Here is an 18,156-nt window from a genome sequence, read left to right as displayed (position 1 = left end):
GGGAAGGAGGGTTGTCTGTTCAGAACTCTCTGCTGCTGTTTAGCAGACGCATCCTGAGGCCCGGTGTTTCCTGGCCAGAGGGGTGGGTGTGGGTGTCCCTCAGGGAGGGGTCACCCCAGGACTGCCTCTGGGTCACAAGGGCTGTGGGCTCTACTCCTTTCAGGAGTCCGTGTTTACAAAACACTCCTTTAAATCACTTCCACCAGCTTGGGAGCTCCTGCAGGGACCTCTGCTGAAAGGATTCTGTCTGTGACGTCTGGCTGGATACAGGAGAACTCTTTCTTTGAATTCTCTTTGGGACATTTTGGAATCAGTCTCGAGTTCAGTATCACCTGAAATGCATATTTGTTTATACGCAGAAGTCTTGGTAGATACAGATGCTCATGTACACATCTTTATAGATGATAACACTCACCACACACACACACACACACACACACATACACACACACACATACATACATTAGAACAGCCAAAGCCCCAAAACAGACAGGCAGTGACAGCCGCGTCATGAAGCAGAACCCATTCGTCTTTCTACCTTGTCCAGACGCTGGGACCCCTGCAGTGAGGACAAGAGGCTGCCACTTCAGTGGCCTTGGAACATGGCCTCTAGATGGCCAGACCACCTGGGTTTGAATGCCTGCTGGCTGTGTGAACTCGGGTGACTTACTGAACTTCCCGGAGCCTCAGTTTCCACACTTGTCCGACGGCAAGGAGACTGGTACCTCGCAGAGTGTAGCCATGAGGATGCAGTGACCAGACAGGCATAAGGCAGCAGCACAGAGTGTCCACACAGAGGAAGCATTTGATGGATGCTGGCTTTTTGTTGTTGTTATTACAAGACCCAAACAATTTAATGTTATCACCGGGCACCACTGGCTTTTAATGGAGATGGAATTTCCTAGTTAAGTGAAAACTATTGTGGAGTCTGACTCAAGAATCTTGAGGAGAAGCAAGTGGGGGATAACGTTTTGTTGTGAGTACTGGTATTAGAGTGAGAAGAGCTGGGGTTGAATCCCAGTGCCCCACTGACTAGCTGGGTGACCCTGGCACGTCGCTATACCTCTCTGAGCTCGTTTCCTGATCTGTAAGATGAGGGGGTAAAAATATCTTGTCTCGTGGGGTTCATGAAGGGGTTGAGCAGGAGAATATATCTCACAGTGTTTGTAACTTCTGAAATGTTCTGTCCCTACATGGAGTTGTTACCATAAGGCTCCTTTTTGCATAAATATTTCATAATTTGGAACACTTGTCAATAATAAAATATTTAAATAAGAACCTAGTTGCTCAATTTAGTAACTGGTGTTGCCAAGACGATGGAGAGGCAAGCGCTCCCAAATCTTCTCCCTTATCCTAAGTTTGAATTCTGTGGCTGTGCAAATTATGCTCGGTCACTTTTTCTGCCTTAAGGTAAAAGTATGCCCTGATGATGAATTTCCTTAAGTTAGAAGTTTCTCTTCTTCAGATCAATATCCATTTTTCTCTTTAAAGGGCAATCGCCAATTCCAGTTAAATTGATGGCTGCAGCCTGTGCTTTTATTTCTCTTTATTCCTCTCTTAAGCAGTTAAACAAATGGGCAGAGCTATTTGAGGAAGGGCACAGGGCAGGAGGGAGCCTCTTGCCTCTGGGACTTATGGTTTACATCAGCCTCGGCCTCCCTGAGCTGGTGGAGCCTGGGGCATTTGCAGTTGGGCTCCGTGGAAATGCCGTCTCCTGGGTTGTCTGGAGCAAGAAAGTGATAACATCTTATCTCCTGGGATCAGGCTTTGAACAGGACTCCTAAGTCAGGACGAGGACTCTGGGGCCCCAGTGGTACTACTGGTGGCTGGGAAACCATTTAAGTGGGGTCTGCAAGAGGAGAGGGGGCCCCCTAACCTAATTAGCATAGATGAGAACTGCTCAGGGCCAGGCAACAAGAGCAATGTCATGGGTTCACCAGGCAGCCAGGCAGCTTGGAGACGGTAATTTACTCCGAGAATGGCAGAGGGGGCGGGGCAGTGCAGAAGTGACCTTTAATTCTGCTGAACTTGAAAGCTGGGATCTGTGGTCCGATTGTCTGAGACCTTGGAGTGACCTTGGAATGATCATTAGTGATAAGTCCAGCTGCAGTCCATGGTCACTGCCCTCCGGCATTGCACGTCACAGCCCTGCCGCCCGGTCATCCTGTCTTGTGCCACTTAGGGTCCAACATTTCACTCAGCATCACTGCCCCCCACAGCCAACTTCACAGTCAGAGCCACGTGCAGTCCACCCCAAGGCCAGCCCTGCCTCATTTCCACCTGTCCTTGGACATGCTGCTCAGAACCTCTAGAGTTTGATTTCCAGTACCTGCCCAGGCAGCTCTGCTTGGCTGGCCAGAATCTTCCTTGGACCTGCTAGGCAGCATGGGCTTCGAGTCTGGGATTTGCTGGGGACTCAAATGCGCCCAAGATTGTGAAGCCGGCCTTGTGCACGGCATAGCCAGCTCCTCTGCCAGGACTCAGACATGGAAAGTCTGACCGTGCAGTGGACTCCCCTAGACTTCGGGCTCCCTGCCTTCGCTGGCCAGCCAGTCCCTCCACCTGATGGCAGTTTCACAGCCCAGATCTCAGTGTTAACTTTAAACATATATGGAGCAGATTGGATGAGCGTCACGGAAAATTTACCAAGTGCCAGTCGGCTGATTGTTTTATGTGGCTCTTGAGGGCCGCTGTCTATCAAGAGGGGTTCCAAAGGCTTTTCTGTTACTCCATAAATTAATTTAATGGGCAGAATGGTTATGCGGTTAATATTTAATGGTTCTGTGGCCTCAACAATTTGAAGACTTTCATCTCACTAACAAGCGTGAGCTATACTTTGGGGGCTCAGATGAACAATCTGTCCCGTAAATGACTCCGTCTACCCCATTCCTGTGTGTGAAATACATGTTTGCAGTGTTTGTCTATGGGATAAAATAAATATCCCAGGAGGTGGACAGTGAGAAAGGGTGTTTGAGAATAGTCAGCCCACCCTCTGCCATGTAACAATGCTTATACAAGTCTCCATTTCCTGGTGGATGCAACTATAATTTTTTGTTACCCCAAAAGCTGAGTTCCCTTCTATTATTCCTGCGGTCCACCATCAACTTGGTTTCAGAATCAAGGACTTCCTTTGTTGGAGGGATGAGGGCTTGGCTGGAATTTGACTGAGGGAAAGACTCCAGGCCCAACAGGGGATCAGCCCTGTTGGGGTAAGGAAAGCACCCCCCTCCCAACCCTCTGCATTTCCCAGACACATTCATTTTTAGCCCCACTTCTCAGATTCAAAAACTGAGGCTATTACTTGGAGGTTCTTAGCCCCAGCCGTTCCCCCTCCCACTGTGAGAGTTTCCCATCATGGCCCATCATTGTCTCTCGTGTTAATAAAGAACAAGATTCATGTTGCAACAGAAACAGTCCTCTCAAAAGCAGGACATGACTGCTCAGTCCTAGACACAGGGAGAGTTACTTTGTTCCTGTGTCCCTTATGCTAAGGCAGGCCTGGGCCAGCAGTGTTCCTGGTGGGGGTAGACTGAGGCAGAGCCAAGACTGACGCATTCATGCCTCCTGAGAGGTCTGGTACTTGGAGTAAACCCAGCTGGCAGAATCTCTTCATCTTTTCTGGTCCAGACAGACCCAGAAAAAAAAGCGTTTCCAGCCTGGGATCAAGCTGATAGTGTCCATTTTCCACGGAGAAGTGTTCTGAGGAGCCTCACTGCCCACAAGAACCTCTGAGCAGCTCAGCCGGGTCCTCTGTGGGTGGTTCCATGGGCTGCTTTGGCTTCAGCCCCCTGCCTTACAGCCCAGTCCGCAGAAGCACAGCCATCCACAGCTAGCCAGATTCCCCTAGGTCTCCTCCACCCCTTGGTCTGTGCTGGTCTCTTTCCTAGGCACACATTCAGCTTCCAGGCCCCCCTCCCAGAAGCCTCCCCACTCCCCAGGGAAAGCTGGCCACACTGAGTACTCCACGCAGGCTCTGCACGGCACACTCACCCTCCTAGCAGTTCATTCCCGTGTGTCCATCTTCTTCAGGGCAAGAGCCCCTCAAAGGCCCCATCTGCTGTCTTTGTGTCTTCACTAACCAGCACGAGGGAATCCAGCCAGAGGAAGCCTCCAAGGAGGGTGACATGTCCCCAAGGCCCCAATTACTAGTATCACTTGTGAAATGGCTTAAACGGCAATTGCGAATTAAGCACTATTTCCATTTCAAAAGAATTTGCTGCTTAGATCCTTCAAAAAGAGAATTCATGCGTTTGAAATACTCTGATTTATGCAAGTTCGGTGAACTCCCAGCTTCCAAGATGCTGATCTAGGAGGAATAATCTGAGCAGGTTAGAAGCAGCCCCAGGGGTGGGAATGGGGGCAAAATGGGTGGGACTCCAGCCCCCTGCCCCCCCCCCCCCCCCCCCCCCCGTCCTCCACCACCAAGAGTTCCTGGGTTTTTACCTATAAGATTTCCATTGATTAGAAGCCAAAATGATGCTGCTAAAAATAGGAGAGTGTTTGATCCCGTGGAAAGAGCAGGACTCCCCCAGTTGCTTTGACAAATGCGAAACTGCTTTTTTTGTTGTTTTGTCCTAAGGTAGACGTTACCCTGGGGCTTCCCTTGTAGCTCACTCAATAAAGAATCTGCCTGCAGTGTAGGAGACCCGGGTTCGATCCCTGGGTTGGGAAGATCCCCTGGAGAAGGAAATGGCAACCCACTCCAGTATCCTTGCCTGGAAAATCTTATGGACAGAGGAGCTGGTTAGCTGCAGTCCATGGGGTCGCAAAGAGTCGGCAGGACTGAGCGACTTAATCCAATCTGCATTTGAACACTGGCTCAGTCACTTGTTAGCTGCAGACATCACTGAATACCTCTTCAGACATTACCCAGAATGGTGGGCTTCTTGGAGGGGGATCATTTTGAAGCACAGGGCCTGAGCCAAGTCTGCCTGGGGCCTCCCTCCCATGCCACTGCTGCACTTGCAAAGACCAAGCTTGTGGTAGATTAGACCCTGAATTCACTGATGATGGTGCTGTTTAAAGCCCTAGAGCCAATGACTGTTAAAGCTGGAAGAAACGTCAGAAAGTCTGTAGCCTGGATTTGCCTAGCTGTGTTCCACCGGCTGTCAATAGGAATTGTTTGGAAAACCAGCTCCACCATAGCAACCTGTGGGCAATGCCGGAGGCAGTACAGAGTTGCAGACGAGACAGAGCATAGGCTCTGGACTCAGAGCACCTGATTCAAAATATTGCTCCCTGGTAGCTGTGTGGCCTTGAGAAATGTTTCAACCTCTCGGTGTTTTAGTTTCTTTTTCTGTAAAATTGGAGTCATAGTCATACCAATCTCTTAATGTGATGATTACATGAGTCTGTCTTCCAGGATGTCATTATTATTAATAACTACTGGCCTGAACACAGCTCTGCGGGTCTCTTGCCTTTGCTGTGCTGATGAACATGTTGCCCACCAAGACCCAGTCAGGGATCTATGAAGCACCATTTCACGTGTGCCCACGGAACTCATTTTATCTCATCCAACATGTGTTCCATGAGCTAAGTTTGAGATTCTAGGGCTAGTCTATTTTATCCTAAAAGGAGCAACAACCAGAGAGGTGAGGTGAGCTGCTCGAGGTCATGTAGCAGTGTATAATAGCAGAATTGGACCTAGAACTGAAGTCTCCTGACTCCTGTTCTTTCTAGTATGCCTCACTGCTCTCACCTAATGGATAATGATAATGAGGACAATAGTATAACCAACGTTCAGTACTTTTAAGTTTTTATTTATTTATTTGGTGTGCCAGGTCTTAGTTGCAGCATGCAGAAGCTTCATTGTATCATTCAGAACCTTTTGTTGTGATGCACAGACTCTCTGGTTGTAGCACATGGGCTTGGTTGTTCTGAGGCAAGTGGGATCTTAGTTCCCGGACCAGGGATCGAACCTATGTCCCTTGCATTACAAGTCAGATTGTTAACCACTGGACCACCAGTGAAAATAAAAATGTGGTCACTCAGTCATGTCCGACTCTTTGCAACCCCATGGGCTATTGCCCATCAGGCTGCTCTGTTCAGGAAATTCTCCAAGCGAGAATACTGGAGTGGGTTGCCATTCCCTTCTCCAGGGGATCTTCCCAACCCAGGGATTGAACCCGTAAAGAAAGCTGAGCGCCGAAGAATTGATGCTTTTGAGCTGTGGTGTTGGAGAAGATTCTTGAGAGTCCCTTGGACTGCAAGGAGATCCCACCAGTCAATTCTAAAGGAAATCAGTCTTGAATATTCAATGGAAGGACTGATGTTGAAGCTGAAACTTCAATACTTTGGCCACCTGATCCGAAGAACTGACTCATTGGAAAAGCCCCTGATGCTGGGAAAGATTGAAGGTGGGAGGAGGAGGGGATGACAGAGGATGAGATGGTTGGATGGCATCACTGACTCAATGGACATGAATTTGAGTAAGCTCCGGGAGTTAGTGATGGACAGGGAAGCCTGGAGTGCTGCAGTCCATGGGTTCGCAAAGAGTTGGACACGACTGAGCGACTGAACTGAACTGAACTGAACTCCTGCATTGCAGGCAGATTCTTTACTGTCTGAGCCACCAGGGAAGCCAGGACCACCAGGGAAGTCCCTAAATTTTACTGTTAATTCAGTGCCAAGCACTGTGCTAGGCTCCTCATATCCACGATCTCATTTAACCTCCTAATAGGCAGGTACCCTATGAGATCCATCATACTGAAACCAGAGAGGGCAAGCAAGGCATTCAGCATCACATAGCCTGTGAATAGCAGAGCTAGGACTCAAATTCACGTCTGCCTAGCCCTGAGTCCCTGACTTAACCACCTCACGGTGTGCATGCTGAATGCCCAATGACAGCATTTTAGGTCTGAGCCAGGGGTGATGCCCCTGAGGTGCCCACAGATTGGCCCCTACCAGCTCCTGCAAGAAGAGCTAGGTTTGGGGGTTCCCCGCTCTGGTTGTCATCACCAGCCCAGGCCTTGGGGACTGACTGCTCAGCACCCAGCGCTCCTGCCAAATGATCTTGGCTGGAGCTGGGCTTGGCGGCGTCTCTGATGGAAGCTGCTCTGAGCCAAGAGCCTCTTGTCAGCCTGAAATCAGGACGAGCCCTCAATGCGGCTCCCCTCGGGGCGCTCTGTTAAATAAAGATGCCGCAGTGGTTTGCCCGAAAGGCCTCTTTGTCTGAGGCCCTTCCAGCCCACGCGTCCTCTGCCCCGAGAATGCCGGTCTCTGTCGGCATGAAGAGCCCCTGTGTTCACCGCTGCCGCTGGGGGAGCCAGGCGCCGCTCTGCGCCCGTGTGGGAGGGCGCCTGCCCTGGCCCCCTCCCTCTGCTGTCAGGGAGGTCACGCTGGCAGCCACTCTGCACACAGCCTGGGTCCCTGGGAACGCTTCCCTCCTGCCTCCTGCCCATCCCGGCCCATTAGTGCTCCCTCCCGACCCCCTCCTGCCTCCCTGCCACCAGGGGCCCTTGCTCTCTGCACATGCCTGCGTTCCATTTCTCTGTCTCTGCCTCTCAGTTTCCCTGTCCCTCTCCGTCTCTCCATCTCTCTGTCTGTTTCTTTGTCTCTGCCTTTCTCTCCTTCTCTCTCTCTCTTTCCATCTCTCTCTCTTTGTCTCTGCCTCTCCCTCCATCTCTGTCTTTGTCTCCAACTTCCTCTCCTCCCCTCCATCTCTCTGTCTCTCTCTTCTTCCTCAGTTTTTCTTTCCTTCTATCCTTCTCTCCTGGGGACCAATGCAGCACCTACCATGTGTGTTAAATTAAAACTTAAACACTATAGGGATAAGTCCCCCCAGGCTATGTTTGAGTGCAGGGCTTCATTCTGCCACTTATTTTAGTTGTGGCTTCACCCCCAGGAGCCTCAGTGTCCCCACCATAAATGGAAGCAGTGCAGTGATGGGTACCTCCAGGACAGTACGGGGTCTGCCCCACTAGATGTATGCTTGTGAGGGCAGGCGCTATGTCTGGCTCATGCCTGTACCACCCGGGCATACACCAAAAGGCTCCCTGCTTGTTGGATGATTGGAGAGTCCTACGATAGTGCCTGACACGTGGTAGTTACTCTTTGAATGTTAATTTCCTTTCTTTTGTTTTTCCCTGCCTGGTCTTGGGGATGTGATCTGTTAGAGACCCTTGGAAAACCGCAGGCTCTGGAAGGAGCAGCTGGGAGATGCACAGTGTGTTTTACCTGCTAAGATCAGGTCTTGTCCCCTCTTGCCCAGCTGTGGGTTTGGCATCCGGAAAGGCCGCTGTGTTCAATGCCACGCTTGAATCACTACCTGAGCAGCTCAGAGAAGAAGTAAACGATCACGTCTATTCCTCAACACTATACCTCTGTCAACGCAACCGAAGACCACATGTGCTTTTCTTGCCCCTCTATTATGTCCTATCGGTGCTGCACACCAAAGCCTTATTCATTCATTCATTTGCACAAATACTCCCTGAGTGCCAGGCTCTCTCCTAGGATCTGGGCACACAGCAGTCAACAAAACAGACTAAAATCTCCGCCCGCATGGAACTTCCTTTCTAGCTAGGTCTTTCCCACATGTGGGCAGGCCACGTGGCCTCCCTGACTCTCGGTCTCCTCAGTAACACGGGAATGAGATCTGCCCTCATGGGACCATCACGAGGTGGCCACATCATGGAGGCCCAGCATGGTTGGCACAGGGGAGCTGCCGGGTCAGGTCACTGCACCTGAAGCAGCCCCAGTGCAGAGAGCCTGGGGAGGCACGGGCTCGAGACAGGCTCCCATCCAGCTGGCCACTGCTCCGGAGCCTCCTTATCAGCAGTTCTTCACACTCCTGTCATCCAGGGTTTCCGTCTTTCTTCCCTTGGCTCTAGCCCAGAGTTCCAGGACTGGCCCTGTCCCCCACCCTACTTTGACCTCATCTGTCTGTCTGTATTAAAGGATCACCCCAGTGTCTTCTCTCCATACTGAATGAGGGGCCCAGAAGCAGGGCTTTGCCTGGCCTCACCCTACATCCCCCCACCACTCCACCGGACTGAGCCGGGTCAGCATCGGTCCAGGTGCCCAGGCTGAAAGGTGTGGCATCCGTGCTGGTGCAGAGCAGGAAACTGATCACCTCTGACCCTCGTCCCTCACTTTCCAGCAGCAGGCTCTCACCCCTCCTGGACGACAAACTCACAGCTCCCCTCACCCCCGCCTGCACAGTTTTCCTCCTGGGGATGCCCACCTCCTCCCGCCTGCCCGAATCCTGCACACCCCTTGGGCCAAACTCCTGCCCACTCTACTAAGAAGCCTTTCCACACCCATCAGCTTGTTCTGCTCCTCCAGGCTCAGTTCAACTTGGCCTAAGCAAAGCCCTATTAGACCCTGCCACACCCAACCTCCGGCCGGTCCTAGAGCCGCCATACTTGGTCCCCTGACCCTCACCTTGACCAGTCAATTCTTTTTTGTTTTTTAATTCATCATTTTATATTTTAAATATTTATGTATTTTTATTATTTATTTGGCTGCACCAGGTCTTGGTTGCAACACGTGGGACCTAGTCCCCTGACCAGGGATCAAACCTGGGTCCCTGCATTGGGAGTGCGGAGTCTTAGACAATGCACCGCCAGGGAAGTCCCTTGACCTGTCAGTTCTTACCTGTCTCTCAGCAATCAGCTTCAAAGAGACTTTCCTAAAACCATCTCCTTTCCTAATCTTCCCAGGTCCAGTCAGACTCTGTCATAGCACCCTATTGTCCATGGTAGAATGACCAGCTTGTCATTAAATAATTAATGGTGCAGTGAGTACTTAGAGGCTGTGTGTATCTGGTGAGGCTGGGGTGTGGCTAGAGTGGGGGACGAGGCTGGTGGGAAAAGGCCTTGGATTGTGGAGTTAAGGATTTTGGACTTATTCTGTGGGCAAGAGAGAACCCTTTCAGGGTTCATGCAGAATAATACGTTCCTAAGGACCCTGAGCATAGAAGGCAATGGCACCCCACTCCAGTACTCTTGCCTGGAAAATCCCATGGATGGAAGAGCCTGGTTGGCTGCAGTCCATGGGGTCGCTAAGAGTCAGACACGACTGAGCAACTTCACTTTCACTTTTCACTTTCACACATTGGAGAAGGAAGTGGCAACCCACTCCAGTGTTCTTGCCTGGAGAATCCCAGGGACGGGGGAGCCTGGTGGGCTGCCGTCTATGGGATCACACAGAGTCGGACACGACTAAAGTGAGTTAGCAGCAGCAAGGACCCTAAGACCTAGGGTTTAATGATCTCCCTTTCTTTTTTCCTTTTTCATTTGGTTGGCTAGTTGTTTAGTTGGTTAACTGGCTGATTAGATGATTGGTTGGTTGAATTGCTGGCTGGATGGTTGACAGGTTGATTGCTTTGACTGTCTTCTCTCCATCCTAAATGAGGGGCCAAGAAGCAGGGCTTTGCCTGACCTCACCCTACTCCCCCCACCATTCCACACTGAACTGGGCTGGGTTTATTGACTGTGTGGTAAGTTCAGTAATGGAATGGTTGGTTAGTTGATGGGAGGGATGGATGGATAGATGAAGGGAGAGTTGTTTCATTAGTTAGCTGATTAGTTAATTTCTTGATTAGTTGTCTGGTTGGGTGGTGGGTGGGTAGCTGGTGGTACCTGTTCACTATGTCTTCCCTGGCACAGTCCTCAAGCCTCCCCCCATCACTGTTGGCCCAAGCTGACCTCGCTTTTGGTTTTCCTGCTCCCAGTGTCCTCAGGCCTAATGCCCTTTCTTCCTATCTTTCCACAGGCCCTTGTCCGGCTGCCGCCCCATATTTCACAGTGTGATGAAGTCTTTCGGTTCTTTGAGGCCCGACCGGAGGATGTCAACCCCCCCAAAGAGTAAGTGGTAGCTCAAGCCTCTCCTGTGAGGCTAATGCTGAGGCCAGCCTGGAGAGGCTCCAGACGTGGGGATACAGTAGAGGGAGTGCTGGCCAGGCCAATGAGGCTAAGCAGACATGGACCAAAGGAAGGAAGAGCATCAGTCCCCAGACTCCTATGACCAAGGCTTGTTCCTCATTTCTCTGACTCCAGACCTGGCAAGGGAGGGTGTCTCTGCATCTGGGGAGCAGGTTTTCGTGCAAACTCTTTCTGGTTTACAGCTTATTGTCAGGAGCAGACAAGATAACAGAAAATATGCCATTCAGACATGGGATTAGCAGTCGTTGCTCCTATTTGTTGACACTACCAAGCGCCCAACTGACATGTAGTATCAGGAGGACATGTGCTGCCCATGCGAACCTCACCTGCAGAATAACCCAGCAGTCCTGGGCTGTGGCAACAGATCTAACAATCATTATCAAAAACAACAAGTGCGTGCAGAGTGTTTACCAAATGGCTTTTACCTGTAGCATTTTACAATATTCTTAGGGAGCCTAGGGGGCTTCCCTAGTAGCTCAGCAGTAAAGAATCGCCTGCAATGTAGGAGACCTGGGTTCGATCCCTGGATCGGGAAGAGCCCCTGGAGCAGGGCAGGGCAACCCACTCCAGTATTCTTGTTTGGAGAATCCCATGGACAGAGGAGCCTGGCGGGCTATGGTCTACAGAGTTGCAAAGAGGCAGATGTGACTGAGTGACATAGCATGCACACAGGGTAGCCCAGTTTGCAGAGGGGGAAACTGAGGCCCATAGGTTAGGTGGATTTTCTGGAAGTCATACAGATGGTTGGGTATGGAACAGGCATGAGACTTGAACCAAAACCTTTTGATTCCTTATGGTCCAGAGATGGTCGACTTTCCATGCTGGGGAGAAATAGGGAACCAAGCAGGTCTTTTTTCCTTCTCTGGGCCAGGTGGTCAAGATGACCCACTAGGTCATGCTGGAATCGCACACACATGCCCAGACTCCATCCTCAGCCGCAGCATCCCCAGGTCCACCTGGCCCTGCCACTCCCCAGTTGTGCTGGCCTCTCAGAGCCTCTTGTTCAGCTTCCTTCCACAGGGAGAGAGGAGATGTCCCTCCCCAGGTGGGTTGATCCTTGGAGTCACACATGATCGTGTGCCCAGAGGGATTGTCACTGATTGGGTGAAGTAGCAGGTGCATGGCCATAAAATCAGCTGACCCTGCCTTTGATTGGTGACCCCACACCCTCTCTCTGGTGGTCAGCTAAATAAGTTGGTCTTATTTCACCTGCACACTAATGGCAATGTGTGCGTGCATGCTCAGTTGCTTGTCGTGTCCGTCTCTTTGCAACCCCATGATCTGTAGCCCTCCAGGCTCCTCTGTCCATGGGATTCTCCAGGCAAGAATACTGGAGTGGGTTGCCATGCCCTCCTCCAGGGGATCTTCCCAACCCAGGGATCGAACCTGCATCTCCTGTAACTCCTGCATTACAGGCAGATTCTTTACCACTGAGCCACCAGGGAAACCGAGTAATGGCAATAGGTTAGCCTTTTGCCCATCCCTGGAAGGCCGTCAAGGAATGGTGGAAACTAGGCTTAGGGAGACAGTTATGTGTTGGTGAGGCCGCAGGCGTGGCTTTGCAGGGCAGGCTCTGGGGTCCAGACCCACCACTCAAGTCTCTGTGATCTCAGATCATGTTCCCAGCCTCTCTGTGTTTCTATCCCTGAAAAGCAGGAATGCTGGACTCCTGGGGCAGTTCAGGGGCTTACCGAAATGACACGTGTACTGAGATAACCCGGCCAGTGCTGCTGGCCCATTGGATGGGAGGTTGTGGAACAGAATGGAACGTGGCTCCTTGCGCACTCCACCTCTGCAGATCACAGCCTGGCTTTTGCAGGGAGGAGCCATAAAGCGATTTAGTCTCCAAGTTTCCATGGCAACAGGGGTTATCTGCCTCTTCTTGAGGTGGTACCAGCCACCTGGGCCAGTTCACTTCTCATCTGGCAAGAGAGGGCCTGAGAACAGAACCACTCTAGCACGAGACAGGCCTGAGGGTCAGGAGGTGGGTTTGGCTGTGGCTCCAGAGTTCCAGAGGTTTTCTCCACCCTGGCCCCTCTCGGCCTCCAGGACCTGCGAAGAGAGACCTGTGTTGCATGCAGAGCGTAGCTCAGACCCAAGGGTGACCTGTGCTGATGATCCATCAGCCAAGTGCTCACATCCCTTCCTCTCAGGACCGTGTGCACCATCCCAGACCACCATACACCTCCCCCCTCCATCCTGAAACATAAACACGGGATCGAGTAACAGCGTATTTTGACTCTGGGGCGACTGTGGAGTGGCTTATCAAATTATCAAAGCCTGTGGATTTAATTGGAATTTTGCAGATAACCCCGGCCTCTTTCAAATGTGCTGCTGCAGGACCTCTGAGCGCTCAGGGGGCTGGGGTGGGGGACTGTGGCCCTTTCCATCTTGTGAGGAAGACAAGATTGCAAAACAGCCCAGCTCGGTGGGGGAGGTGGGCAACGGGCCCCAGCCCCTCAGCTTTGATCCCAGGCCACTTGCTGGCTTCCGTGGGTGGGAAGTGGGGTCCACCTCTGGGCTGCCAGCCTTTGCTCTAGACCATGGGCCCCACACAGAAAGGGTGTTCTTGATAGAGATGTTTGGTGAGCCTGGTACTGGCAGCCGTGGTGGTTCTGCCTTCTTATGTGGCCGCTTGAGAAGGCAATGGCAACCCACTCCAGTACTCTTGCCTGGAAAATCCCATGGATGGAGGAGCCTGGTAGGCTACAGTCCATGGGGTCGCTAGGAGTTGGACATGACTGAGCGACTTCACTTTCACTTTTCACTTTCAAGCATTGGAGAAGGAAATGGCAACCCACTCCAGTATTCTTGCCTGGAGAATCCCAGGGATAGGGGAACCTGGTGGGCTGCCGTTTATGGGGTTGCACAGAGTCGGACACGACTGAAGTGACTTGGCGGCAGCAGCTAGAAGGCAAAGGTTGCTCCAGCGCCCTGCCCTCCTCTCCTCGAACTACTGGCTGACGGGTCCTTCAGCTCTCCAGGGGGCTCTGGCTCAGGCCCCAGACCCTGGCATTATTCTAGATTAGCACCCTGTCAATATGTCACCGCATCCTTTGGGCACCACCTTCAGCATATACCCAGACCCTGATCACATCTCACCGTCTCCCCAGCTGCTACCCTGGGGGCAGGGGTGGGGCAAGCCTCACCTCCCCTGGATCCTGGCCTGACTGTTCAACTGTTTCTGCCCTTGCCCTCCATGGTCCATTTTCAACACAGAGGATGGAACGACCACTTAAAAATGTACATCAGATCGTGTCCCTCTTCTGTCACGTTCCTCCATGCCTCTGGTGTTGCTCAGAGTCAAGGCCCTTCCGCCTGCTCCTGCCTCGCCCCTGGTGGCACCTGCTGCCTCTGCCAGCTGGCTCTGCTCCAGCCACACCTCCTGCCCCTTCTCGCACCCTCCAGCCATTTTCTGCCATAGGGGCTTCACACTGGCTCTCTGCTCTGCCTGGAACACTCAGCCCCTCCCCAGGAGAGCCCCCAGCCTGGTCCCGCGCTTCCTTGCAATCTTGACTCAAACAGCTGCCCAACGAGGCCGACCCTGGCCTTCCTGCATAAAATCCCCGGCACTGGCTGCCCTGTCCTGGCTTCATCTTCCTTCAGGGAATGTATCACTGCCTCCCACGTGCCCTGCTCCCTCCCCACGTTATTGTCAGTCAGTCTGGTAGAGCAGGACCGTTCTGATCACAGTATCACCAGTACCCAGAGAAGGTACGCGGGAGACGTGCAGGACAGGTGAGTGGTGTCAGCGGCCCTGGTCACCATATCCTGAAGGAGGGGGATAAGGACACACCCTTGGAACGCAAGGGGATTCAGCTCAGGGCAAGTCCTGGGTGGACTCTGACAACCAGGTGAGCCTGGCCCCATGCAGGCCACACCCCAGGACCTAAGGGGACCCGCTGGGCTGTGTACGTGGCCACCCAGTCCTGGGGCCACATCTGCCGGCTCAGCTGTCCCTGGCTTAGCCATGTTCGAGCCCCCGAGACCCCTGTGCTGAGCCAGTGGGCCAGGGAGGCAGGCGTCCCCTGGCCTGGCTTCCCCAGGGAGCCTCCCGGCAGCCAGTCCCTCAGCTCTGATTCCCGTGGTGTCAGTGATGGAAACGGGAGCCCAGGCTGCCAGGCTGGACTCCCAACCCAGTCAACCACGTGACCCGGCAAAGGCCTCTTTTCATTCAAGTTGCGATTCCCATCGCTGAAACAGTGAACCTAAGGTTCTCAAAGGGCCATCCAGCGGCCCTGTCCTCAGACTCTGGCATGTTGCACATCCCTCAGAGAACAGGGATGGGAGGGGGGCAGCCCCATGAGGCCCGAGGGCCCAAGACCCCCTCCCCATCTCTCCCACCTCCTGGCCCACGGGCCCCGCCCTCATCCTTAGGTGCCCACACGGGGTGCAGCCTGCTGTCCTCAGCCCCTAAGCCCAGGCCCAGCCTCCCCCTCCGCGTAGAGCACTCCCGACCCCTCTCCCCACCCACCCACCCCAGTCCTGCTCAGTCCTCAGACATCCCAGGAAGCCCTCTTCCCACCCCCACCCCCCGCCCCCCAGCAAAAGCCCGTAGCCCTTGGCTGTGGCGCTAGCCACACCACATTGTTTATGGTCTCTCCCCACCACGGGGACCTACATTCTCTGACCGCTCCCCCCACTGCCCTCCGCAGGGCCTGACCCCTGGTAAATGTTGACTGAACCCAGGTCGGGACTGATTAACAAGCTTAAAATTTGCACTGCCCACTGTCCAGGTTGCAGAGTGAACAGCACTCCCCAACCCTCTGGAGCTGGGTGGTCTAGGTTCTCTGGCCCCTCTGTGCCTCAGTTTCCTTATCTGTCCAGTGTGAATAACGACAGTGCCTGCCCCCAGGGGCCGTGGGGAGGATGGTGCGTGGGAAGTGCCAGAACAGGCCTGGCACGTGGTCAGCACCACCCAAGGCCAGGCTCACCGTCGTCATGGTGGCAGCCCTGGGTTGGGGAGAACTGCAGCAAGAGAACTGCCCCCCACCCCCAGAACAGGTCTGCCAATTGTAGGGGCGCAGCGTCCTCTTGCTCTGACAGTGGTGGCCCTCTGTGCTCAGCCTGAGCCCGCGGGCAGGTGGCATGCACACGTTTGGCCCCCATGTCACAGAGAGAACAGAGGCCAGGGCTGGGGCCCCCTCTCATCACCTCCCACTCACGGGCCTGCTGCCAGCCCATCGGCCTGGGAGCCCGCAGGAAGCCCCACACCCCAGAAGCACCCAGGGGGCTCACACAGTGACTGAGGGTCTCCTGGTCCCTGCCACCCCTCTCAGCTCTAGGCGTGGTCCCGTCCCCTCAGCCCATTTTCTCCTGCTGAAGCCAGCCAGACCCTGGTTAAATTCTTGAAATTGCATGGGAGGAACAGGGCCTTGCTAAACAGGTTTCTGTTCCTCACCCCCAGAGCCACAGAGCCACCCTCTGTTGTGGCCTGAAACAATGGCCCAATGTTCGGAGGGACCTTCCGTCCCTGCCCCAGCCTGTCCCAATGGCCAGTCTCCATCTGGCCCGGGGCCCACCCCCCTGCCACTGCTGCGTGTCCCTGCCCCGGCAGGCCGGCAAGGGAGGGAGCCTGTCCTACCTGATCTGGGCCACGTGCTAGGTTGGGGTCTGGGCCTCGGCTTCGTGAAGGTGGCCCAGGTGCTGAAGTGGAGGGCGCTGAGCAAGGCTTCCAGAGCTGGAGGCCCTGGGCAGAGGACAGAGTCACTCTGGGGCTGTGGTGGCGTGAGAAAAGACCCCAGAAAAGGCCTCCCAGCCTCCCTCTCCATTCTGACGGGGATGGAGGCTGGGCTGCCTCCTTGGGGGAAAGCAGTGTCCAGGGCAGAGGGGGCTTTGCCAGCCCTGCCTCAGGACCCAGCAGGAAGATGGAGCGTGTAGGTGGCCGTGCAGCCAGGATGGCCCTGTAAATGGTGGGGAGCCTCCTCCAGGAGCCCCCACTACCTCAATCCTGGTTAAACTCTCGATCAGCCTTGCTTGGGAGCCTGACTCCCAATCTCAGGATCCAGGCTTCCGCTGACAGCACGGTGACCTTCTCCACAGTCATACCTACCTGCTCGGTGCTAGGAGAAGGAAATAGAAGATGTGTTTATGGAGCATTTGGGCTCTCCAGGTAGCGCTAGTGGTAAAGAACCTGCCTGCCAATGCAGGAGACATAAGAGACACAGGTTCAAACCCCGGGTTGGGAAGATCCCCTGGAAGCATGGCAACCCCCTCCAGTATTCTTGCCTGGAGAATCCCATGGACAGAGGAGCCTGGTGGGCTATGGTCCATGGGTCGCCAAGAGTCAGACACGGCTGAAACCCTGAGCACACACACTCACATGGAGCACTTAGTACGTGCTGAGTCAGGTTACCGTTTTCCTCCCTCCCTTCCTGCTCCCCGGGAGCAAACAGAAGGTCCTGGGAAGAACCCCGGAGAGCACCTCTTCCTCAGCCTTCACCCACAGGTGTTCATGGAGCACCTACTGTGTGCCAGGCACCAGGCATGCTGGCAAACTCAGGGCTCAAGGGTACCACTAGGTGGAAATTTTGAATTGAGTTAAACTAACTCAGAGACAACAGCCAGAACACCCAGCTCTGTCTGTGGCCTTGAATGAGTCCCTTCACCTCTCAGATCTCTGTAAACGAGGCCAGGAGTACCCTCTTGGGAGGATGGTCGTGAGGTTCACGGGCTCTGATGCCTTAGGGGTGCCTGGCATCACAGATGCTCTGTCCACGGGAACTTTTGCTTCTTCTCCCCCTTCCCTGTTCACCCCTCCTGGGTGTGCAGTGGCTGCTCAGAAAAGACTAGAGGACTCCTGCTGAAGGCAGGAGCTGGGCTGACTTCTCGCAAGCACCTTTTAGCTCTGGGAGATCTCTCCAGGGTTCGTGCCGGTCATGAAGTGAAGCTGCCCCTCCACCACCAGGCCCCCCCTGGCTACCAGGACCTCTGAGGCACCCATGCTTTTGACGCTCGCTAAGGGACGAGTGGCTTGGGAATTAGAGTGGGTAGTCCACCCACCAGTGCCCAGCTCTGCTGAGTTCTGGTCAGACCCCCAGCAGTGGGACAGCTCCCTTCTGGCCAGGGACACGGGCCACACTGCCCTCCCAGACTCTCTGCCACTGGCAGCTGCACAGACAGCCTGTTTATGCTGATGGGCGGGAGGGCCAGCTGGAACAGGGGACACTGTGGGTCCCCAGGAGGCCGGGAGCTGGAACAGCACAGAACTTTGTGTGAGGAGCCCCTGCCCACACCCCGCCTTTAACCTGGGTGGGCAGGTGGGAGGAAGAGG

The 18,156-nt window shown here is 53.8% G+C and overlaps 1 protein-coding gene across 2 annotated transcripts in view; it reads left to right on the top strand.

Annotated features, from left to right (window-relative positions):
* SH3PXD2A (SH3 and PX domains 2A) overlaps nt 1–18,156 on the top strand; it is a 246,120-nt gene that overhangs the window by 124,856 nt on the left and 103,108 nt on the right. For both annotated transcript variants that reach the window (XM_061162537.1, XM_061162532.1), the window contains exon 5: nt 10,714–10,805. In XM_061162537.1, coding sequence (XP_061018520.1) covers nt 10,714–10,805 — 92 coding nt within the window. The remainder of the gene's footprint in view (nt 1–10,713; nt 10,806–18,156) is intronic.

The sequence above is a fragment of the Dama dama genome, chromosome 15 (genome assembly GCF_033118175.1).
Source record: "Dama dama isolate Ldn47 chromosome 15, ASM3311817v1, whole genome shotgun sequence".
Lineage (NCBI taxonomy): Eukaryota > Metazoa > Chordata > Mammalia > Artiodactyla > Cervidae > Dama > Dama dama.
Note: the sequence above shows the minus strand (reverse complement) of the source record. Positions and strands in the feature narration are given on the sequence as shown.